Genomic DNA, 24,997 nt, shown 5'->3' on the forward strand with positions numbered 1-24,997 from the left:
TTAAACAGATGCCAAAATTAGCCTCAGTATGAATAAAGGGTATTTTAGAAAGAGTGGTTTAGACATTAGTCTTTTGAAGTACCTGTCCTAGGAACTGCTCGTTTGCTTTGGGAAGTGAACACAGGCCGAGTCAAACAAAACCGATTAAGAAGGAAGGTGTTACCTTAACATAATACTAGAAGGCGAAACATTCAACTTCCCAGAGCCACCCGGCAAAGACTGCAGTGAATATCATTGTACACTGAGAATTGCTGGCCAGGATGTCCAACAGCTCTGTTCTCTTCCACCCTTCATTACGTTATCTGAGTGATAAAGCGGTCAGGAGAGAACTTCTACCCACCCGCCAGCATCTGTTAGCACAGACTCCTTGCTCCACGGATAAAGGGTCAATGCTCCTGTCCAGTCAACCCTTCCACCTGCAAAGCAGATTCTGTTTTGTCACTATTCAAAGACACTGTCCTAGCAATTACTTCTTCCTCTCTGTCCAAATCAGCTCCTCTCTCTAGATTCCCATCAGCTCATAAACGTGCTATAACTGCCATCTTAAAAGAAAATCCTCTCGATTCCACATTAATCTCCACTCAGCATCCCACTTTCCTGCTCTCTTTTATAGCAACACCCTTAAAGAAACTAATGGGCTGTTCACATTGCCTTCAGCTCCTCCCTTCCCATTCTCATAAAACCATTCCGAACAGGCCTTCATCCCTACCTCCCACTGAAGACTCTTGGCTACATTCAAAGCCAGGTCTCAGTCACTGTAGACTGGACTGCTTAGCTGCGCAGGACACGGTCAATGCCCTCCCCTTCCTGTGGAGAGGAAGCCCGTGCACATAGGGTAGCTGCCAAGACGCCGTACTCCCCTCATTTTCTCGTCCCGACTCCTTCTCTGTCACACTCCACATCCAAACTGTGGACTCGAGCCACTGCAGCCAACTTTTATCTTTCTGTTAATATCCTCACCCAAATCACCAACATTTCTTGCCTAGATTATTGCTGCTGCTGCTAAGTCACTTCAGTCGTGTCCAACTCTGCGCGACCCCATGGACGGCAGCCCACCAGGCTCCCCCGTCTCTGGGATTCTCCAGGCAAGAACACTGGAGTGGGTTGCCATTTCCTTCTCCAATGCATGAAAGTGAAAAGTGAAAGTGAAGCCAGTCGTGTCTGACTCTGTGCAACCCCATGGACGGCAGCACACCAGGCTCCCCCGTCCCTGGGATTGTCCAGGCGAGAACACTAGAGTGGGGTGCCATCGCCTCCTCCGAGATTACTGCTACCATTTCTTAACTGATCTCATTTCCACACCTGCCGTCTTACAGTCTTCTCAGCAGCCTAAATGACTAGCCATTTCACTCAGAGACTGTGACGAAGCCCACAGAGCTCTTGAGACAGCCAGAAAGCCTTGCGTGTGTGGCAGCCTCTCCCGCGTTAAGCTCTCCGAGCGCAGCCTCCTTTGTGCACTCCGCTCCAGCCACAGAGGACCCGTCCTTATCCCCAGACTGTCCCAGGCACACGTCCGCCCCGGAAGCCCCGCGCTGCCCGCTCTCTGGAAGGTTCCAGATGCCCACGCAGCTCGCCCCTTATGCCCTCCCATCTTTGCTGTGCTGCTGCCTTCTCCGAGAGTCTGCCCCGACCCCTAGTTGTGGTCTTCCCTGTTCCTCATCCCCTTTGCTATGCTATAGCTTTGTTTCAAGAGCATTAATCATCTTCTATTATGTTATGTACCTGTCATTTTAAATTGCCTTCCCTTATTTGTGGCTCAGCCGACAAAGAACCCGCCTGCAATGCGGGAGAGCTGGGTTTGATCCCTGGGTTGGGAAGATCCCCTGGAGAAGGGAACGGCTGCCCACTTCAGTATCCTGGCCGAGAGAATTCCATGCACAGTTCAGGGGGTCGCAAAGAGTCGGAGAAGACTGAGCGACTTTCACTTTTCCTTCATTTGAATTCAATCTCCGTTAGGAGCACGATTTTTGTCTGTTTGAGTCACTCATGAATCTCCAGCTTCTGGAGGAGTACTGGGCAGAGAGTAAGCAATCCATAAATGTTTGCTGCATGAAGAAACTGAAGGATGAGGGAGGGGCGGTGCGCACGCCATTTCTAGTCGTTTTCAAAGCGCCTCGCGCTGGTTCTCAGGGCCCGGCCACCGGCCCCCGGCCCCAGCTCTGCCCTGCAGCATAATAAAATGGCTAGTCAGGTGAATGGTAACGCGGGACAGGTAAAAGAAGAGGAGGACCCAATGGGTGCGTCCAGTGTAAATCACACAGAACACTGCAAGACACTGAGAGAGGCAGGCCTCCCTCAGAAGGCGGCAGAGAGGCCTGATGAAATATTTCAGACAGGACTGGTAGCTTATGTTGATCTTGATGAAAGGGCAAGTGATGCTCTCAGGGAATTTAATGAAGAAGGAGCTCTGTCTGTACTACAGCAGTTCAAGGAAAGTGACTTATCACATGTTCAGAACAAAAGTGCATTTTTATGTGGACTTACAAAGACCTACAGGCAAAGGGAGAAACAGGGGAGTAAGGTGCAAGAGTCCACGCAGGGACCTGATGAGGCAAAGATCAAGGCCTTGCTTGAAGGGACCGGTTACACCTTGGATGTGACCACAGGACAGAGGAAGCATGGTGGTCCTCCCCCGACAGTGTGTCCTCTGGTGTGCAGCCTGGAATTGGAACAGGAGTCTTTGTAGGTAAAATACCAAGAGACTTATACGAGGATGAATTGGTGCCCCTTTTTGAAAAGGCTGGTCCCATTTGGGATCTGCGTCTTAGGATGGACCCACTGACTGGTCAGAACAGAGGGTATGCATTCATCCATCACCTTCTGTGGAAAGGAAGCTGCACAGGAAGCTGTTAAACTGTGTGACAGCTACAAAATTCGCCCTGGTAAACACCTTGGAGTGTGCATTTCTGTGGCAAACAACAGGCTTTTTGTTGGATCAATTCCGAAGAATAAGACTAAAGAAAACATTCTGGAAGAATTCAGTAAAGTCACAGAGGGTTTGGTGGACGTTATTCTCTATCATCAACCCGATGACAAAAAGAAGAATCGGGGGTTCTGCTTCCTTGAGTATGAGGATGACAAGTCAGCAGCGCAAGCCAGACGCCGGCTGTTGAGTGGAAAAGTAAAAGTATGGGGAAATGCAGTTACAGCTGAATGGGCTGACCCTGTGGAGGAACCAGATCCAGAAGTCATGGCTAAGGTGAGAGTCTCATTTGTGAGAAACTCGGCTACCACGGTGACAGAAGAAATACTGGAAAGTCATTTTCTGAATTTGGAAAACTTGAAAGAGTGACGAAGCTGAAAGATTCTGCATTTGTTCATTTCGAAGACAGAGGAGCAGCTGTTAAGGCCACGGAGGAGATGAACGGCAAAGAAACAAAAGGAGAAGAAACTGAAATAGTCTTAGCCAAGCCACCAGCCAAGCAAAGGAAAGAGCGCCAAGCTGCGAGACAGGCCTCCAGGAGTACTGCGTATGAAGGTTATCACTATCACCCTCCTCCTCGCATGCCACCTCCAATTAGAGGTCGGGGTCGTGGTCGGGGGAGAGGTGGTATGGCTGCCCTCCAGATTACTATGGCTATGAAGATTACTGTGATGATTACTGTGGTTATGATTCTCACGACTATCGTGGAGGCTATGAAGACCCCTACTATGGCTATGATGATGGCTATGCAGGAAGAGGAGGAAGAGGAGGAAGGGGAGGGCGAGGTGCTCCACCCCCACCAAGGGGGCGGGGAGCACCACCTCCAAGAGGTAGAGCTGGCTACTCACAGAGGGGGGCACCTTTGGGACCACCAAGAGGCTCTAGGGCTGGCAGAGGGGGTCCTGCACAACAGCAGAGAGGCCGTGGTTCCCGTGGATCTCGGGGCAACCGTGGGGGCAATGCAGGAGGCAAGAGAAAGGCAGACGGGTACAACCAACCTGACTCCAAGCGCCGTCAGACCAACAACCAACAGAACTGGGGTTCCCAACCCATCGCTCAACAGCCGCTTCAGCAAGGTGGTGACTATTCTGGTAACTATGGTTACTATAATGACAACCAGGAATTTTATCAGGATACTTATGGGCAACAGTGGAAACAGACAAGCGAGGGCGTGAAAGTGACATTGACAAGATACGACTGGCTCTAGATCCACATCCTTCCAATCTGTTTCATCTTTAAGCAGCAGTTTGCTGCCATTTGTATTTGGCTGAAGAAATCACTATTGTGTACATACTCAAGTCTTTTTATTTCTTCCTCTTTTCATAAATGCTCTTGGACATTATTTGGCTTGCAGAGTTCCCTTATTCTGGGAGTTATAATGCTTTTATCGCTTCAGGCTTCATTTTAGCTTCAAAACAAACTGAGCACACTGTTAAAATCATGATTTTGCAGAACCTTCGGTTTTGGACAGTTTCATTTTTTGGATTTGGGACAGCTTACACAGGAGTATGGAGTATGCTGTAAATAAAAATACAAGCTAGTGCTTTGTCTTAGTAGTTTGAAGAAATTAAAAGCAAACAAATTTAAGTTTTCTTGTATTAAAAATAACCTATGATTGTATGTTTTGCATTCCTAGAAGTAGGTCAACTGTATTTTTAAACTGTTATAACTTCACACCTTTTTGAAACCTGCCCTACAAAATTTGTTTGGCTTACACGTCAAAGCCGTGACAATTTGTTCTTTGATGTGACTGTATCTCCAATTTCTTGTTCATGTAAGATTTCAATAAAACTCAAAAATCTATTTAAAACAAACAAAAAAAAAACAGGCTGAAGAAAGACAGCAGAACTGGCTGAGCAGAAGGGCTGTGCCATCATGTGCGGGAAGTCAGGCTTCCACTCCCCACGCCAGGCTCCCCAGAACAACCAGTTATTTGATGCCACCACTTAAATGTTTAAAGAGATTAAAAAAACAAAACTCTTCCAAATATTTCTTCTGTTTTAGCAAACGGCCCCACTATCTACCTAAGTGTACCAAAGTCAGCCTTGATTGCCCTTCTCACCCTCCCATATCTAATCCATCAAGAAGTCCCATCAATTTTAACATAAAAACTCAGCGCAGATTCACTCTCTTCTATCTCCACTACTGCGACCCTGGTTCGAGCCATCACACGCTCTCACCGCTGCTATTCCGACAGCCGCCTATCTGTTCTCTCTGCTCCATCTTCTTGCCTTCCTCTAATCCATTTCTTAAATAGCAGCAGCAGCGTTCCTTACACTGTCTGCAGGGTCGCAGCGCCCTTGGCGCCCATCTGCACCGCAGCTCCGCCTCCGCCGCCACCCTGCTCGTTACGCTGCGCCCACAAGGGCTGCTTCCCGCTCCTGCAACACGTCCTGCTCTCCGCGCGCCACTTTCCCCGCCCTGCACCCTGCACGCCCTGCACCCGTCATGTCGCAGCAGAAGAGGCTGTTTCCCTTGCTCATTTTACGTCTCACTCTTCGCTTCCTTTATGTGTTTACCGTTTCTTCCCCATTACAGTATAAGCTCCACGAAGGCAGGACTCACCTACCCTCGTGTATAAGGGAGGAGGCGGTACCTCAGCGGAAGTGTCGGAGAAGCGCCACCGGTGGTCTCTCTCAACCCTAAGGGCCGTCATCGCCAACACTCATCACCACCCGCCTCCCTGCAGAGGATCCTCCTCCTCTCATTTCCAAAGAAACGCAAGACAAGCTTTTGTTGACAAAACACATTATTTCCAAATGCTATGGACCGGGCTGCGTCCTTCCCAAACCCACATGCTGAGTCTGAATCTCAGGGCGATGGCACAGGAAGATGAGAGCTTTGGGAGATAATCTGGTTTACAAAAAGAGGAGATACCAGAACTCACTCTCTGCTACGTGGACACAGAACAAGCTGCCTGGTTCTCTGACAGCCAGGAAAAGAGCCTTCACCAGCCCCGGGATCTCAGACTCCTAGCCTCCAGAACTGTGAGAAATAAGTTTCTGGGGCTGAAGGCCCCCAGACTGTGGCATTGTGTTATGGCAGCCTGTGCTAAGACACCAAGCAAATTGAGATGCTTCAGTCTCCTGTGCAATATAACCAACCACACAGGTAAAAAGATACCTGATACAGCAGTATTCTGTGTAAGACTCTGCTCCCAGCGCAAACTGCTCCACTGTTTGTGTGATGCTCTTTTCCAAAGAGCTACACTTGAAGACTGAACACGGTTAAAACTCTCTCTGGACGCTCTTCATCTGCAGATACTCAAATGCTGGAAGACTTCGCATCTGGTACCAAAGGGCAGTAGGCACCACCCTCCCCTCGGGCACCATCCAACTTACCCACCTCCAAGCGCTCAAATGGGTGAGTCAGGCACACCAAGACATACCAACAACTGTGTTTTATTCAGAAAGAATCACTGACGTTTGGTTGGGACTCATGACAGCAGAGAGGAACATTTCCCCAGGCAATCTTCCCATGGGATTTCTGCCTAAATGAGCCTCCCATGTGCTTCTGTGTGAATGCGCCCAGTCGTGTCTGACTCTCTGTGACCCTGTGGACGGTAGCCCGCCAGGCTCCTCTGTCCATGGGGTTCCCCAAACAAGACTACTGGAGTGGGGTGCGATTTCTTCCTTGAGGGGTCTTCCCAATCCAGGGACTGAACCCACATCTCTTGCGTCTCCTGCACTGGCACTGTGCCACCTGGGACGCCAGCAGTCCCACAGGACTCTTACTTAAGCTGCTGTTTTCTTTTTTAAATTTAAACTAGACATTTCAAAGAGCTCAGTCCCCACTCCCCCCCACCACCCCACAAAAAACTAGCCTCTGATTGTAGATTAGAGTGATCCAGAAACTAGATTCTTTGAGATATTCTGTTAGAAAATTACTTTTAAACTTTTAGGAGCCAATATGTTTTATAAAAGGGAATAGTCCAACACTGTGTTTTATTTTAAATTCAGTTATAAAATCTGCATTACAAAGACAGTTATTTCTCTGATACTTCTACCTAGGGGATTCAAAGTATAGTCTTTAAACTTAGTAGTTAACAACAACAAAAATACCATGTCTATCTTGTAAAGAAAAATAAGGAAAAATAAGCAAAGTAGATGCCAACAGGTTATGAAGGTCCACAAGTCCACACGTACAAGAAAGAGCAAGACCCACACCGAACTGTCGAAGGCATAAAAGTGTTCATTGCTCAAGTGGTGTTCGACTCTTTGCGACCCCATGGACTGTGGCCCTCCAGGCTCTTCTCTCCATGGGGTTCTCCAGGCAAGACTACTAGATTGGGTAGCCAGTCCCTTCTCCAGGGAATCTTCCTGATCCAAGGAGCGAACCCAGGTCTCCTGCACCACAGGCAGATTCTTTACCTTCTGAGCCGCCAGGGAAGCCCCAAAGGCATAAGCTTGGTTATGAAACAGAGAAAGGCAGTACTGGCATTTTGTTACTGGGACATCAAAGCTACTTTGAAATGGGGCCTGGACAATAAGTACAATGGCAATAAGATGCTTAAGCTAAAAAGACCCTCTGCATTTTAGAATCCATGATTCTAAGTATTCATCAATGCTGTGTTAAGTGCAACAGGGGTTACAAAGTGCTAGAAAGAGAAATGCTCCAAAGTACAAAGTTCTGAAGGCTCTAAAACCGTCCTAATATTCAAAGCATTGTAAAGCTTAACACTCTTTCATCTTTCCGATAATGTTCCAGGGTCCCACGTGCTCACGCCCAGCCCCAGCTCTGCGCGCCTGCTGCCACTCTGCGCTTCCCTCCCGCGCCGTCTGCCACAGAGGAAGCAGCAGGGGCTACCGCGCTGGGGAAGCAACGCGCAGCTTCTTCTCATAAAAAGATTCTATGCGCCTGGCTGAGACATTCAGAGCAGTCATCACAGAAACACAGGGGAACACAAGCAGCTCTCTCAACTCGCTTAAAAACAGGATCTTCTGATCCGCCTGCACACTTCGCCCAGAGAGATATGGTAACTTGGTCATAGTTACCTGCAGAATTGGTGATTTTTGCCAGGAAATGAAACTCACATCGCCTCACTCTTAGTCCAGTGCCCTTTCTAATATACCATGTTGCCTTCCATTTAGTGATCAAAGCAAACAAGACCTAAGTAAGTACGATGAATTGTAACCCTGCAAGGCCAAAAGAAGACTGTTTGGGAAAAGCTTGCCAACAAGCTGAGCAGGGCGCTTTACACTCAGTGGACGCTATTTGTCCGTCACCCGAGCCCTCCAAGGTTGTAACTGCATTTTCAAGCCACCCCGCTTTGTGAGTGCAGAAACAATCATATGTGTGTGCGTTTTTCTTCCCCAAGAAAGGTTAGGTCAAAAGAGAAAATGACCCAGCAGCTTCCTGTACGGACTCTGGCCCAGTGGGACGATGCGGGGTGCACCAACTGTGGACTCTTCCCACACTCCTGAGCAGCTCGGAGGAACCAGCAGAGAGAGGTATGTTCCACACTCTCCCCAGATACCTGAGCTGGCAACAACAAGCGACAGTCAGAGACCTTAGCCCTGGGACAGTAGCTTCTGTCAGCCAACTACAGTCCTCACGACGTGCTGCTGCTGTTACTTCAACTTCATACCAAAGAGCATATCACACCTGTTCAAGGACTTGAGAAAACCACACAAATGAATTCACACAGCAGTACAGCAATTCTGGCAGGGTACCAACACTAACGATAAAGTATAACTTAGAAAAAATACAAAGGCCGTACACAAGCATATTACTCTTTAGCGTTTACAAGCAGATTTGACAAAGGACCTGGGGCCCCAGTAATCTGTTCTTGAGACCAACACCAAAAGGATCATGAGTGTCTGTGCAAAGCGAGTTACCTGGTGAGGGGGCAAAGAGCAGCATGTTCTCTCTCACCTGAAGCCAAAGGTCGGATCCACTCTTTGCTATTTAGGTCAAGTCTCCAGAGGTCATTGAAGGCAGCATTGCAACTGCTCTGGGTACAGCCTCCGAACACGTACATAGACTGATTAGCGTCATAATAGCACGCACCTAGAAAGAGAAAGTCAATGAGCCACCGGTGTCTGATTTGGAAGGTGCTCCAACACCGTAACCACAGACCGATTATTTCACGCATGTCGTACCTGTCACCAGGTGCCAACCTTCCTATAACCAGCCTCGTGTCTTCAGCTTCATCAATGCTACATTAACCTTTAAGGACCAGAGAGAAGCTATGGAAGCGTTATTTCTGAGCACACTAAGCAGGCTGCCGATGATATTACATAAGACAGCATAATGCTAGCAAGAGCACACGAGAATGTGGATTCAGAGTGCTCAATGAGTGAAGTGTCAGCACAGCTCCATAATCAGCCTGAACCTGCATCGTCATCCTCACAGGCTAGGGAGACTCTAGGTCCAACAGCAGACTCTCGGTCCTCGCACCGCTCCCCACTACTGCTCTTACTGCTGCTGCTTCCAAATGAAATGTGAAGAAACGAAACAATAAACACGACTTTATATGAAAGAGAATCACAGAAATAATTTTAATCAATGCCACAAAGTAACCACACATACGAAGCCAGAGTAGCTTGGGGATCTCGGAGGTAGTACGGTCCCCAAACAACCAAGAGGAAAAACGTGAAAGTCATTAAGCTCCTAGGTGTATCCAGAAGCCACCAAAGCTGACTGTTCGGTGCTGAATAGAAAACCAACACAGTAAGTAACACGTGAAAAGCACCAGCGTTGGCCTTGCCTGGTGGTACAGCGGGCAGGAACCTGCCTGCCAGTGCAGGGGATGCGGGGTCACCCCTGGCCCGGGAAGACTCCACACGCCTTGGGCAACGCCAGCCCCGCACCACGAGTGCTGGGGCCCCAGCGGCTGAGCCCACACGCCCAGAGCCCCGCTCCACAAGAGAAGCCGGCGCACAGCAGCAGAGACCCAGCACACCAAAAGCAAACACGCACTGTAAGTAAGTAAACAAAAAGCACTGAGGTTTTAACCAGGTGATCATATACACCTCACCAGCGGACACTATTCTGAAGGCAAGAGGCTGGCTGTGAGAGGGGCTGTTCCCCTATCACCAGGAAGACCAGAGCCGGGGCCTGGAGAAGAGACGTGGAAGCTCAGCTCCATCACCGTGCTTCCCAGAGGGCGCACGCGGCCTCTATCCTGTGGGAGAGACGGCCATGCTCCTCACAGCTCTGTTCACCATCCTGGGTTTCAGGGAAAAGAGCGGAGCAGGACTATTCATCCATTCCATGCACATGAGTGGGAAAACCAGACCTCGCAAAGGGAGACTAGGCTGAAACATTAAGCATCACAGAGAAGGAGGCGGAAAGGGAAAGAAACTCAGAGGTCCGGCCCACTAGGGCGGCATGGCTTTGGTGATCATCCAGCCCATCGGGAGGTCCGGCTCAATTCCATCCACCACTGGTTTTAAGATCTCTTCTGAACTTTGGCACCATTACTCAAGCTCAGAAAAAGGGAAATGCTACTGCTATAATTACCTCTTGTGATACACAAACACTCTGGGAATAACCCTCCTTTTTTATTTTTTCTAAACTCAGCCCACTTGATAGGCCTTTAAGGACTCTCCACACTAGGAAAGCCACATCTGAAATTGGATGAGTTAAGAGATAATAAAAGCAATGTGTTCGGTCACTTATACCCCATAGTCTCAGCCAGTGGAAGGAGTAAATCTGAAACATCTGATCTCTGCTGCTGCTGCTGCTAAGTCACTTCAGTCGTGTCCGACTCCGTGCGACCCCATAGACGGCAGCCCACCAGGCACCCCCGTCTCTGGGATTCTCCAGGCAAGAGCACTGGAGTGGGGTGCCATTTCCTTCTCCAATGCAAGAAAGTGAAAGTGAAGTTGCTCAGTCGTGTCCGACCCTCAGCGACCCCATGGACTGCAGCCCACCAGGCTCCTCCGTCCATGGGATTTTCCAGGCAACAGTGCTGGAGTGGGCTGCCATTGCCTTCTCCGATCTGACCTCTAACAATGCACAAAAACAGAGCTACAGACTTTTCAAATTAACAAAGAAATTAAAGAAACTACAGATATTAGGAAATGAAATGCCGCTTAATTGTCAACAGGTTCACATCTGCAGAACACTTAATTACTCCCAGAACTCAAACATGCTACGATGGAATACGAAGGGTACCATGATTTCACACTTTTCACTACTTTCTTTCTTTCTTTTTTATTTTCTGATGGTGCCATGCAGCTTGAGGGATCTCAAGTTCCCTGACTAGGGACTGAACCCAGGCCCCCCACCAGGGAATTTCCCCTCTGACTTTCTTTGCCTTGAAAATAACTTGCAATCCATAACTAAATCAGTTTTTACATTAACATCCCAATAAGAAAGGCTATTGAGGAGTATAATCCTGGGAATTCCTTGGCAGTTCAGTGGTTAGGACTTCATGCTTTCACTGCCCCCTAAACTGTGCGGCCCCCCAAAAAGGAAAATTCTATGTAAGTCCATTGCTTATGTTTCCGAGTTGTTAAGCACTGCAAATAACAATGGGTCAAGTTAGATGACATTCAACAAACAAAAAGGATAATTACTGAAGCCACGCTTTAATCTCCACTAGAGCCATTAAGCTTCAAGTATCTTGGTCATTTTATACCTTTTTTGAACTAGCTACTCCAACAAATCAGAGCAATTTTAAACTGACCTGACTGGTGCCCAGCATAAGAGAACATTCTATTCCTCTGGATAATCCAGAACCTCAGAACAGAAATTAGCCATGTCCCTTGTCTTCTGAAACTCTAACTGAGGTCCATTATAACAATGTTTGATAAGACAAATCCATGATTTCATAACTAAAACAGTCAGAGGCTCATTTACGTCCCACTATTTCTCAAAGACCAACTCTTGGCAGCTGCTTAAAGAACACAGTGCCTTTATTTTTCAGAGGCAGCAAACATTCTTCTGCTCTATTTGGATTGAAAACCTAGCCAGCAGCTGGCCCCGTGAGATCTTCACCACGTGTATTTCAATCCTATACTAAAATAAGGCAAATGGCATTTTCCTGCTCTCTTTGAGCAAACAAAGGCTCCTGGAAGAGGAAGGCACAGCCCAAACTCTATGCTAAGCTGATGGGACTGAAATGACAAGTTTCACACACTGTATTTTCAACATCCAGCAGGCATTATCAACAAAGCTTGGAGAGGAAGAGAGTCAATTTAGGCAGCTATGTTTAGAACTCAGACATAATGAGAATGAGAACACAGCCATCAATAATATACTCAAATATTTTAAGCACCCTATTGAACCATGTTTGTCTATTTTTATTTAAGACGCCGACGTGCTGGCCTGAGTGGGGGTTGGGGACCCAACAAATTCAATGGGCCTTTTAGAAAAAACTAAGAATTTAAGCAAATACCAGTGCTCAAGCAGATATTTCCTTTCACCAAAGTTCTCCACCCAAACAGAACATTTTCCTTTCAGCACACGCAGACCACTGGAATGTGCTATACAGAAGTTACTGTCCATTGTACGGTATGATTACCCTGCTAAAAAAATATTAGTAACATTGAGAATGTGATCATTCCAACTGCTAAATCTCTTCAGATTTCTGAAATGTGCTTGACTGCTCCATGAACAACTCCTAAAAGTCACACGCCTCAAGTTAAAATCTAGTAATTCCTATTTGAAGACAAATCAAACATTCACAATCACACATACAGTAAGCAGGGAGTTTTCAGTGTTCGGAGTACTTTCCTGCTATACTCTAATTCCCTGAAGTTCAAGGTCTTCCACTTGTTTCCTATTTTCCATGGCGCCTGGTAGTCACTGAATGTGCACTGAACTCCAATTTTTGCACTTTCAGAGGTGAAATTCTCTTGTTTCCTCTCTTGTCTCCAGGGAAAGGTCCTGAGGCATTTATCCCATGCTTAGGTTGTCACGTGTCTAGCATCTACAAGCCAGGACATACTTGATAAGGCCTGTAATTACATAACTATGGAATAAGACAGGTTGGTTATCCAGTCTGGACCTGCAGCCTATTGCAGGAGCAAGATTAGCATGTGTATGGGATGACCCGACCATATATGCAGCCTGCACACCAAAAGGCTTTTCAAAACGTAACGCTGGGTACTCAGCAGACCCGTGTCCATCTGAAGGGACGCTCTACCTTAGTCGAGAGTTGCACGTGGCCATACAGACACTCACCGAGTAACTAGGGGAACCGGCTTCACTTACTTCCCCTGCGTTTTCTGTCTCGACTTTTACATAAGAAAGAAGCTCCATTGCTCGTATCTTTCTTACACAATTCCACAGAATTAATAGATGTCAACTATGAACTGGGTGTTGTGAAAGGGGCACGAGATGTCTGAGACATGGGACCGGAGTGTTCTCAAGGAGACAAGTACCTTGTGGAGGAGACACCATCATTGTCGTTATCATTCTGCAGCTTAAAACATATTTCTGCAAGTGTTTCCTCAATTAAATCTCCTAGTAACCTGTGGCACAAACAGAATCTGTTACACGCATTTTCTGGAAGTGTGGATCAGAGAAGCCGAGGAACCCGCTTCCCAAGTCTAAAGCTCTTCTTTGCCATGTGGTCTCCTTGCACAAAGAATTACTGTAAAAGGCAGACGGTAATAAGCATTAAGAGGAAGGTATGAAGAGTGTACTAAGGCAGCATAAGCAGAGAAAGAGAAGAGCTTAATCTCCACACTGGGCAATTTGAGAACAGTGTGAAAGAAGGTGGCCTTTGGCTTTGTCTCCTAGATGGGTTTTAGAGGTCAGGGCATTTTCTGTCAATTAAGAAAGGGGGAACATATCTAGGGGCTAAAAAGGAAAGGGAGGGGAAGGGAAATGAAATCAGAGCATCTAAGCAAAGCCACAAAGTAGGGAATTTCAGACAAACACAGAATCTTGTGTGGGTGGAGCCTGGCTGTGGAAGGATGCCGCAGTGAGTCAGGTTGAAAAGGTAAGCTGGGGCCTTGAAGGCCACCAGAGCGGAAGCTTCCACATGCAGTGCAGAAAGGCTGAGGCTTTTTGGCAGAGGAGTTATACGGCTGGTTTTACGTCTTAGATTTGCAGTGCTTCCCAGCATGGGGCGCCTGTCATTTGGAACAGGTCAGTTCTTTGAGTGCAGGATCACCCCATTCACTACAGGACATTCAGCAACCCTGGTCCTTGCCTACTAACTGCCTGCGGTACTTTCCAGTCAAGACAATAAGCAATGACCTTGCATATTTTCAAATGCCCTAGGAGGTGGCACTGTCCCCAGTTTTAGAGATGGCTGCCAACAGTGTCTAGACCAGGTTCAGATGAAGAGACAAGGTAAGAAGACTGTTTAGAAAAGACTTAGGGGGACTTTCCTCTCGATCCTTGGAGAAGGCAATGGCACCCCGCTCCAGCGCTCCTGCCTGGAAAATCCCATGGGCGGAGGAGCCCGGTAGGCTGCAGTCCATGGGATCGCTGAAGGTCGGACACGACTGAGCGACTTCCCTTTCACTTTTCACTTTCATGCATTGGAGAAGGCAATGGCACCCCACTCCGGTGTTCTTGCCTGGAGAATCCCAGGGATGGAGGAGCCTGGTGGGCTGCCGTCTATGGGGTTGCACAGAGTCGGACACGACTGAAGTGACTTAGCAGCAGCAGCAGCCCTCTCGATCCTGTGGTTAAGACTCCACACTTCTGCAGGAGATACCGGTGTGATCTCTGGCCGGGGAAGTAAGATGCTGCAATGTGGGAGGGAGAGAGGTAGGGGAGGAAAGGAGGAAGAAAAGACTTAGGAAAGATGGGATGATTAAGTCATAAGTGTGAATAATGAAAAGTCTGAGACAGACTGCAGAGACAGAACAGGGTCAGCAAGGTTCGACTTCTGTTGTTGAGGGAGGGAGAGGAACTGACCGTGAAACCAAGCTTTCAAGTTTGTATAACAGAGAGAATGATAATGCCATTCACTATATTAAGGAGAAAAGAAAATTTGGGGGGAACTACGCAATTTGGTGATGGACAGGGAAGCCGGGCATGCTATACTCCATGGGTTTGCAAAGAGTTGGAGACAACTGAGTGACTGAACTGAACTAAATTCTAGGTTCTGCCCAAAATCCTTCAAGCTAGGCTTCAGCAGTATGTGAACTGAGAACTTCCAGGTGTACAAGCTGGGTTTAGAAAAAGCAGATGATCCAGAGATCAAATTGTCAACATTCATTGGATCAGGGAGAAAGCAAGGGAATTCCAAAAAAACAACTACTTCTGCTTCATTGACTACACAAGCCTTTGACTCTGTGGATCACAGCAAACTGTGGAAAACTCTTAAACATATGGGCGTATACACATTTTACGGATGAGGAAAGTGTCGATCAGAGGAGCCAAGGAACTTGCTTCTCAAATCAAAAGTTTTTCTTTAGCATGTAGCCTCTCCTACACAGATAATTATGGTAAAAGGCAGATGGTAATAAACATTAAGAGACAGACTACCTTACATGTCTCTTGAGAAACCTCTGTGTGAGTCAAGAAGCAACAGTTAGAATCAGACATGGAACAAATGACAGGTTCACAATTGGGAAAGGAGTTCAACAAGGCTGTATATTGTCAACCTGCTTATTAACTTACATGCAGAGTACATCATGTGAAACGCTGGGCTGGATGAATCATAAGGTAGAATCAAGATTGCCAGGAGAAATATCAACAACCTCAGATATACGATGATACGACTCAAATGGCAGAAAGTAAAGAGAAACTAGAGTTTCTTGATAATGGTGAAAGTAGAGAGTAAAAAAGCTGGCTTGAAACTCAACATTCAGAAAACTAAGATCATGGCATCTGGTCCCATCACTTCATGGCAGATAGATGGGGAAACAGTGGAAACAGTGGCAGACTTTATTTTGGGGGGCTCCAAAAATCACTGTAGATGGTGACTGCAGCCATGAAATTAAAAGACTCCTTGGAAGAAAACTTATGACCAACCTAGATAGCATATTCAAAAGCAGAGACATTACTTTGCCAACAAAGGTCCATCTAGTCAAGGCTGTGGTTTTTCCAGTGGTCATGTATGGATGTGAAAGTTGGACTGTGAAGAAAGCTGAGCGCTGAAGAATTGATGCTTTCGAACTGTGGTGTTGGAGAAGACTCTGGAGACTCCCTTGGACTGCAAGATCAAACCAGTCAATCCTAAAGGAAATTAGTCCTGGAAGGACTGATGCTGAAGCTGAATACTTTGGCCATCTGATGTGAAGAACTGACTCACTAGAAAAGACTCCGATGCTGGGAAAGAGTGAAGGCAGGAGGAGAAGGGGGTGACAGAGGACGAGATGGTTGGATGGCACCAGCCACTCAATGGACACGAGTTTGAGCAAGTTCTGGGAGATGGTGAAGGACAGGGAAGCCTGGTGTGCTGCACTCCATGGGGTGGCAAACAGTTGGATACAACTGAGCAATTAAACAACAAAGGGTTCCAACACTATTTGTTTCAAAACACCATCCTCAGGCCCCCGTGGTAGTCTAATATTTAAGAAGCCACCTGGCAATGCAAGGGACACCGGCTCGACCCCTGGCTGGGAAGATCCCACGTGCCTCAGAGCTCCTAAGGCCGTGCACACCACCATTCAGCCTGCATTCTGGAGCACTCGAGCCCCACCTACAGGGCGCGTAGAGCCGCTCAGGGCAATGGAGAAACCTGGGCACCGCCTCCAGAGCGAGCCCTCTTCCTGCGGCAACAACGGCCACCACAGGCAAGAACAAATGAACCTAGTCTCTGCTCCTCACTGCAAGCATCTGCAGATAACTGAAGCCACCCCTCCTCCAACAATAAATACTGGACCTAATACGGATCCTCCCGTCATTTCATTCAATGTTGTCAGCAAGGAGTCATCTAAATTTTACTGCGAAGTATGCGTCTATGTCCTGACCACATTTGAGACTCTTTCAAAACTATCTTTACCATCATAACAAGTAGCAGCAGCTGAATCAGCACTCACCGCCTTTTCACTGCGCTGCTGGCTGCGCGCGCGGGGCCAACGCGGCGCCGGGGGACTGCTGCCGCCCACGCTCAGCGCCAGGGCACGCGCGCCACGGCCACGGCCACGCTCACAGGCGGAGACCAGCGGAAGCCAGCCCCGACCGCACAGAGCCCCCGCGCGCCCCACCGACACCGCCCTCCCCCAAGGTCCGAGCAGCGCGCTTTTGAGATCTACTGCTCAGGGGGTTTACAACAGCAAGAGTAGAAACAGCTCCCCGAGAACTGACAGCGGCCAACAGCTCGACTCATTCCTCCCGTCTACTGAGACTCAGTTCACAGACGGCGACGAGCCCTCGTGTCTCACTGAGCACCTCTGCACGCGAGAGCGCGGCCCATGGTCTGCGGCAGCCCACCACCCAGAGGCCGCCACGGAACCCTACCGCCTGGCACTGCACCCTCGGTCAGCCCCGGTGTGACCTACAGGACAGAGCAGAGAGGACGCGGTTCGCTTCAGAGATCAGGCTGTAGGAAGCAGCACGGCCGCCAGCGCGGCGCCTCCGCTTCTCCCTCGGATCACTCATTTCGCGGGAAGCCCGCTGCCAGGTCGGGAGCTGCTCTGTGCAGAAGTCCACGCGGTAGGGAGCGAGTCTTCTCTCAACAGCTGCTAAGTGAGCCTGGAGACAGCCTCCCCAGGCGTCACTGGAGCGCTCGGGGGACGGGCGCCCTGGCGGACAGACTGGCTGTAACCTCATGAGAGACCCTGACTCAGAACTTTCCAGCTGAGCTACTCCCAAATTCTTGACCCTGAGGAACTCTGTGAGATAATAAATCTTGTTTTAAGTTGGTAACTTTACGAGTAATTCTTAGGTAACACAAATAACCAATAACTCTCCTTCCCCTCAAATTTCAAAATATGGCTTAAAAAAAAGAGACACAAATATAAAAGTCAACAGTGGAAAACAATATGAGGTAGGTGCCAAATCAGTATTCCAGACACAAGTTCAGATCAGGAAAATTTTTTCTGTGGCCCAGAGAGTTGAGAAAAGCTTTCCCCAAAGAGCTAGAACTTGAACTGCGCTTTTAAGAAGAAGCAGGCTTCAGCTAAGTGTATGAGAATACTCCAGGGAGGAAGCAATGAGCACAGCAAAGGGACGGCTTAAAATGAGGTGAGCTCTTGGGAAAAGTCAGGAGATGAGGCAGTAAATGTAGAAATAAGTCAGCTTAAAGAGGGTTTTAAATGTGACTAAGTTTAGCTTTTACCACTGGACAGACACGCAAGGTTTCTGAACAGGCAAGTAATGTAACTAAAGCAGCAATTCCGAGAACTTTCTAAAAGGCTTCCCTCTCTTCTCAATGCACTTCTGTGAAACCAAGTATGTGAACACCTTTACTGGCCTCCAGCGCAACACAGCTCAGGCTCACTTCCACATGGACAGGAACCGAGAATGGGCTTCCCCTGGTGGCGCAGGGTGAAGCAGCGCCTCGGGGATGAAATGACACCGGGGAGCCCCTGGCGGTCGTGGTCGGGGTCAGTGCTCTCGTTGCTGGGGCCCGGGTTTCATCGCTGGTCAGGGAACTAAGACCCCACAAGGTGTGGGGCCCAAGTCAAAGGAAAACATACGTAAAGTGGCATCTGTAAAAATCAGCTGCAATGGAGACTTAAATCCAGAATAAGTCAAAGCTCTAAATTATGTCTATTTGCCAGAACAAATAGACATAATTTATAATTTTATTACTTAAATTTGTATTTTATAATCAATATCCTTCATGTTCAAAATTTGTGTGTGACCCCAGTCAAATTCCATGTCTGCCGAACACACACCATGTTAAAATAAAGAGTTCTTGCTATACTCTGGCTACTCCCTAAGCAGGATCACAGAAACGCCCTCATGCACACCTTCCCTTCGTCTTTCTCTTACCTGATGTCAAGTGTTTAAAAGCCCAGGCCCTTGACCTCTTTGGAGTACAGACACTGGGAAAACCCAATGGAAAAGCAGAGCATAAAATTATACCACAGAGCCTACAGTACTGTTAGGCTCACGCTCTTCCCTAATTTCTGGCTGTAAAATTAGTATGAATCCTCATTTATATTCTCTTCATTAAAAACGTCAGACAAAACACAAGCCTCAAAAATAGTTTTTGCAAACATGACCGCTGGCAAGATGGGGCCTGCTTTCAGGATAAATACTTACTGTGTGAGAACCGCTGGGTGATGGGGGTCCCGGGATAAGGGTATGTCCGACTCTCCCACTGGATGTTTCCTTCCTGAACAGCCTTTATGAAACCATGGTAACACTGGTGAGCTACACCTAAAGACAAAAATAACCGATGCCTCAGCCTGGACTCTTCACTTATAAATCAAACTATTAAAACTGAATCTATTGTCTTATCACTTTTTTAAGATGTAAGTTTCTTTGAGGAACTCCAAATTTCTTTGATTTTCTTTCATTCAAAGACAGAAAACAAAATCACATAAGCTCAAAACTGGAAGATCTAATCTTTAGATTTTACCAAGGTTAACCGACTCCCTCAAGGTGACAACAGCAGCTCACACTTTAACTCTGCCCCACTTACGCCACATTGTAAGGAAACATATCAAAATAATTGGTGCTATTTAGTCCAAAACAAAGAGACTTGGGAGATAATTTAGTTTTGCGAGAAAAAATACGGTAAAACAATCTCTGAAATATAACAGCTGTTTAGTAAATATCTGTGGTTAGACCACGGACTCTCCGTATTAAACAAGGAGATAATAACTAGCGGACAGGGGACTATGAAATGATGAATTTATAACTAAGGAAAGCTGTTTAAAAAAAAAATCAGAGTTTTTACTATAATGCTGGATACATGTCATTACATACATGTCCAAAGTCACAGGATGTACCCCCTAAAGTAAACTGCAGATTTTGAGTGACAATGATACATCAAAGTTATCAATGCAGGACCATCAACTGTAAAACGTACCACCCTGGTGAGGGTGCTGAAAGCGGGAGAGGCTGCGCGTGCCTGGGGCAGAGGGTATAGGGACATCTACGACCCGCGCGATTTTGCTGTGAACCTAAAACCACTTTAAAAAAAATAAAGTCCATTTTTTTAAAAAGTGAGAGCTTCATACTTCTGGAACAATCTGTCTTTCCAACACATGGAATTACTATCTTATTTCAAAGAGAAGCGTTTTGAATGAAGTGTACAATCGACTATTTACATTTAGAAAGAATACCATTCTTGAATTCATGCTGCCTTGTGGATCCTAAAGTAGGGTCACAGAACGTGTTCTCCAGTGAGGGTCATTCTCCCTTGGCTGAGCTCACAGGTAAGAACTGGAACATTAAAAGGACCTGGCCATTTTTAATGTGTGACCATACTGCCAACTATACACTGGTGAAGTAATACAAATTTTCAAATCCTGGATTGAGATAAGGCAGTAATGAATAAAAGACAGATACATAACGATTGAGGGGAGAAAACACTGTCCTGGCAGTGACCCCCCAGAAGATCTACGACTGTGAATACTCCGTTAAGGTTCTTTTCTCTTAAAAAAGAAAAGAGAGAAATGATAGGAATGCCAAGAATAAATAAATATCTTTGATTAGATCACCACCCCTCATGTGTGATTCTTCCTCCTCTACTTCAGAGGTGAAACCAGCCACCTCCGTAGTGCAGGGGCCAGTCTCTCCTGCAGAGCCCGTTAACTCTGCGACAGAAGCAGGTTGTGCATGCCGATGTTGCCAGTTGTGAGCAGATGCGCGCAGGGCCCGGGGGCAGTTTCAACACAGCTGGTCCTTATCAGCCATCGAGGTTGCACTCTGGACAACTGATAAAGACCCTACTCCTCAGAGAACCTCTCTGGTTCTAGGAAAGATTTTAAGACTGATTCTGAGCTAAACCTTTTCCCTCTCTCTTATCTCTGGCTGCCTTGCTCACACCAGCAAAGAAAAAGTCAATACAACCCTTGCTTTGATCAGACTATTCAACTGGCTTGGTCATCTTCATTAAAAAAAAAAAAAAAAAGGCCCTTTCTACCTAAAACAAAATAGCTGTTATTAATTCAAAATACAGGGGACTGCACTGATGGTTCAGTGGTTAAGACCACTCTCCAGCACAGGGGTGCAGGTCTGATCCCTGGTCAGGGAGCGAAGACCCCACATGCCTCATGGTCAAAAAACCAAAAACAGAAGCAATATTGTAACAGATTCAATAAAGACTTTAAAAATGGTCCACACAAAAATATATTTGAAAAAATATAGTATAATTAGTAACTTCAACATTTAGTTAAAGCTGAAATCTTGATTAGAAAATGGAGGGGAAAAAAAGGGAGAAATACATTTTAAAAAGTAAAATACACACATAGGACCTGGGCTATTTAGAGATAAAATCAAGCATCAAATGCTTTCATAACTCCACATCTACCATAAACAGCTACTTTAAGCTATTCACAGGTTGCTAGGTCAACTGTAAAGCAGTTACGATAGTCTTGACCATGTAAGAGTTGTATGAAGGTTAGCTCTTACCGTCAATCCACATTCATCCCTACTCTACCTATTCCAGAATAATGCAATTTACCAGATCAACTCCAAGAATATGCAGGAAAAGAATCCTCATTTTAAAACTTCAAGTTGGATTAAAAACTACAGTATTCAAGTTGTTCATAAAACTAGGCAGGATAAAGAGAAAGAAAAATGTACAGAGCGAACTGTCTACCGCTGTTTCAGAACCACGATAAATGGAAGGGAGGAAACAATGGAACAGAGATTAGAAATCATTCAAAGAAATCTTAAACGGGTAAAGAAACCTTTGCCCTTTCCAAAGTACCTTTAATCAGTCGATACCACTGCTTGCAGACGAGGGCTGCAGTTTTGTGCTCCTGGTATGGGGAGAGGAAGGACAGGATATACTCCAAAACCTCTTCCGGCAGCTCAGACATGGACCTGCTATGCCGAGTCTCCTGGGCCTCCAGTGCCGCGCGGGGCTCCTCGTCCTGCTCCATGGCCCCTTCCAGCACGCTCTCCTCTTGGTCCACAGCCATGAAGCTGTCGTCTTCGCTGTCCGAGGAGCTGGCCATGGCATCCCACTTGACAGCTGCAGCAGGAGAGAAGCACACGCCAGTGCACACTTGCTCAAGTTCTGAACCAGCTCAGCACTTGCAGCCAAGCTGGGCACGATCTCTTTCCGATGCGCAGAATGAAACCTGTCCTTCAGCACTTCCCCACACTAGCCGCGAGCTACTTTAATTTGTCAGGCACACCTCAAATACCAAGCCCATCCCAAATATCTAATAAATCTCTAGAGGTTTCTGATAGCGTTTTTTTCCCTCTTCACTGAAAACCTAGAGTGTCAGCCAAGTTCTGGTGCAACCAGAAAACCAAAAGACTTGTTCTCAACAACTCCTCTAATTCAAGGATATGATCGGCAATAGCAAAGGGACCGGCCACGAGCTTCCCTTAGCCAGTAATATGATTCAGGACCTCAGACTTAGAGGAAAACTCACGGTGCATCCTAAAAGAGTAAAAAGAACACTCTGGGGATGTGGGAATAAGAACTGATAGGGTGTTTTATTTAGCTTTTATACAAGACAGTTCACTTAAGAGGATAATAAATGTTCTAATAACAAGCTTAACTAGTGTAATACCAAATACAAGGCAATATTTAAAACAGGAAACATCAAAACAGATCTGAGGAGCTAAAAACTGAAAACACTGTAAATACCCATCAACAAGAGAACAGACAGACTGCGCTACGTTCAAACAAGAGAGGACTATGCGGGAAGGAGCCAGACACGCACAGGGGTAAATCCTGATGCGGAGCAAGAGGCAGAATAGCACAGGCTGCATGTCCACGCTGACACCAAACTGAACGTGAGGCAAAAGCAATTCACGTACAATATCTTAAAAACTGGAAAGAGTGACCAGAGCACGAAGAACATGAGTCAACCTCACGGAACTGCTCCTAGCACAATGCATCTGCCAAATCAGCCATGACGCTGCAACGCGGCCTGACCACGGGCTGCTGACGGCCCGACGGCAACGGACTGGGGGCTACTGAGAAGCAGGGCAGCGGCCTAAATGCTCACGGTCGGGAGAGGGGAGCGGCAGTCCGCGCCATTCCTCGGACGCAGGCAGGAACTGGGACGGGTTTACAATAAACTGTGCTAAAGAAAAGGTCCTAGACAGCCACCTCCGCTCTACGGTGAGTGAACTCTGTTCTACGTGCTCAACTTGCTAGAGGAAGGCCTTTCCACTTCCAGCCCTAACTCCTAGGCTAAGGAGGACAGTCACACATCGAAACGACTACACTACCCAATGCAACCTACACATTCGATGAATCCCCATCAAGTCACCAACGGCATTTTTCACAAAACTAGAACAGAATTTCTCAAAGTTTGTATAGCGACATAAAAGATCCTAAAAGACATAAAAGAATAGCCACAGCAATCTTGAGAAAGAAAAACAGAGCTGGAAGAAACAGGCTCCCTGACTACTCTCCACGCTACAAAGCTACAGCAATCAAAACAGTACGGTACTGGCACAAAACCAGAAATACACAGATCAGTGGAGCAGGACAAGAAGCTCAGAAACAAGCCCATGCACCTCTGGCCACTTCATCTATGGCAAAGTAATGCTGGGAAAACTGGACAGCTATATGTAAAAAAATGAAATTACAAAACTCTTTAACACCATACAGAAAAACAGACTCAAAATGGATCAGAGATAAATGTAAGACTAGAAGGAAAACACAGTCAGACCACTTTTTGACATGAATCAGAGCAATATATTTTTCAAGCCATCTCCCAGAGTAATGGAAATAAAAACAAAAGTAAACAAATGGGATTTAATTAAATTCAGTAACTTTTGCACAGCAAAGGAAATCATAAACAAAACGAAAAGACAACCCAGAGAACAGAAGGAAATATTTGCAAATGATGTGACTGACAAAGGGTTCAGTTCGGTTCAGTCACGTCCAACTTTGCGACCCCAGAGACTGCAGCACGCCAGGCTTCCCTGTCCATCACCAATTCCAGGAGTTTACTGAGACTCATGTCCATCGAGTTGGTGATGCCATCCAGCCCTCTCATCCTCGGTCGTCCCCTTCTCCTCCCTCATTCAATCCCTCCCAGCATCAGGGTCTTTTCCCATGAGTCAGTTCTTCACATCAGGTGGACAAAGTATTGGAGTTTCAGCTTCAACATCAGTCCTTCCAATGAATATTCAGGATTGATTTCCTCGAGGATGGACTGGATGGATCTCCTTGCAGTCCAAGGGACTCTCAAGAGTCTTCTCCAACACCATAGTTCAAAAGCATCAATTCTTTGGCGCTCAGCTATCTTCACAGGCCAACTCTCACATCCATACATGACCACTGGAAAAACCATAGCCTTGACTAGACGGACCTTTGTTGGCAAAGTAATGTCTCTGCTTTTGAATATGCTGTCTAGGTTGGTCATAATTTTCCTTCCAAGGAGTAAGCGTCTTTTAATTTCATGGCTGCACTCACCATCTGCAGTGATTTTGGAGCCCCCCAAAATAAAGTTTGACACTGTTTCCACTGTTTCCCCATCTACTTGCCATGAAGAGATGGGACCGGATGCCATGATCTTCATTTTCTGAATGTTGAGCTTTAAGCCAACTTTTTCACTCTCCTCTTTCACTTTCATCAAGAGGCTCTTTAGTTCTTCTTCCCTTTCTGCCATAAAGGTGGTGTCATCTGCATATCTGAGGTTATTGATATTTTTCCCGGCAATCTTGATTCCAGCTTGTCCTTCCTCCAGCCCAGCGTTTCTCATGATGTACTCTGCATATAAGTTAAATAAGCAGGGTGACAATATACAGCCTTGACGTACTCCTTTTCCTATTTGGAACCAGTCTATTGTTCCACGTCCAGTTCTAACTGTTGCTTCCTGACCCGCGTATACAGGTTTCTCAAGAGGCAGGTCAGGTGGTATGGTATTCCCATCTCTTTCAGAATCTTCCACAATTTATGGTGATCCATACAGTCAAACTGTGATGCTGGAGAAGACTCTTGAGAAGCCCTTCGACTGCAAGGAGATCGAACCAGTCAACCCTCGAGAAAATCAACCCTGAATATTCATTGGAAAAACTGGTGCTGAGGCTGAAAGCTTTAATACTTTGGCCACGTGATGTGAAGAGCTGACTCATTAGAAAAGACCCTGATGCTGGGAAAGATTGAAGGCAAAAGGA

At 46.7% G+C, this 24,997-nt stretch overlaps 2 protein-coding genes across 5 annotated transcripts in view; one reads left to right on the forward strand and one right to left on the reverse strand.

Annotated features, from left to right (window-relative positions):
* Positions 1–24,997, reverse strand: part of FBXO42 (F-box protein 42) — a 127,936-nt gene that overhangs the window by 29,018 nt on the left and 73,921 nt on the right. For 3 of the 4 annotated variants that reach the window (XM_040229383.1, XM_040229382.1, XM_040229384.1), the window contains exons 2-4: positions 21,615–21,881; positions 18,995–19,111; positions 8,798–8,932 (exon numbers count right to left, since the gene is read on the reverse strand). In XM_040229383.1, coding sequence (XP_040085317.1) covers positions 8,798–8,932; positions 18,995–19,111; positions 21,615–21,864 — 502 coding nt within the window. In that variant the 5' untranslated portion in view covers positions 21,865–21,881. The remainder of the gene's footprint in view (positions 1–8,797; positions 8,933–18,994; positions 19,112–21,614; positions 21,882–24,997) is intronic. The other variant, XM_040229385.1, reaches the window with a different exon arrangement.
* Positions 1,373–4,130, forward strand: LOC120854178 (heterogeneous nuclear ribonucleoprotein R-like). Its single transcript, XM_040227948.1, is given in 3 exon segments — positions 1,373–3,251; positions 3,254–3,547; positions 3,550–4,130. Coding segments are annotated over 3 exon segments (1,326 nt in total). The 5' UTR covers positions 1,373–2,800.

Source organism: Oryx dammah, unplaced genomic scaffold (assembly GCF_014754425.2).
Source record: "Oryx dammah isolate SB20612 unplaced genomic scaffold, SCBI_Odam_1.1 HiC_scaffold_27, whole genome shotgun sequence".
Taxonomy (NCBI): Eukaryota; Metazoa; Chordata; class Mammalia; order Artiodactyla; family Bovidae; genus Oryx; species Oryx dammah.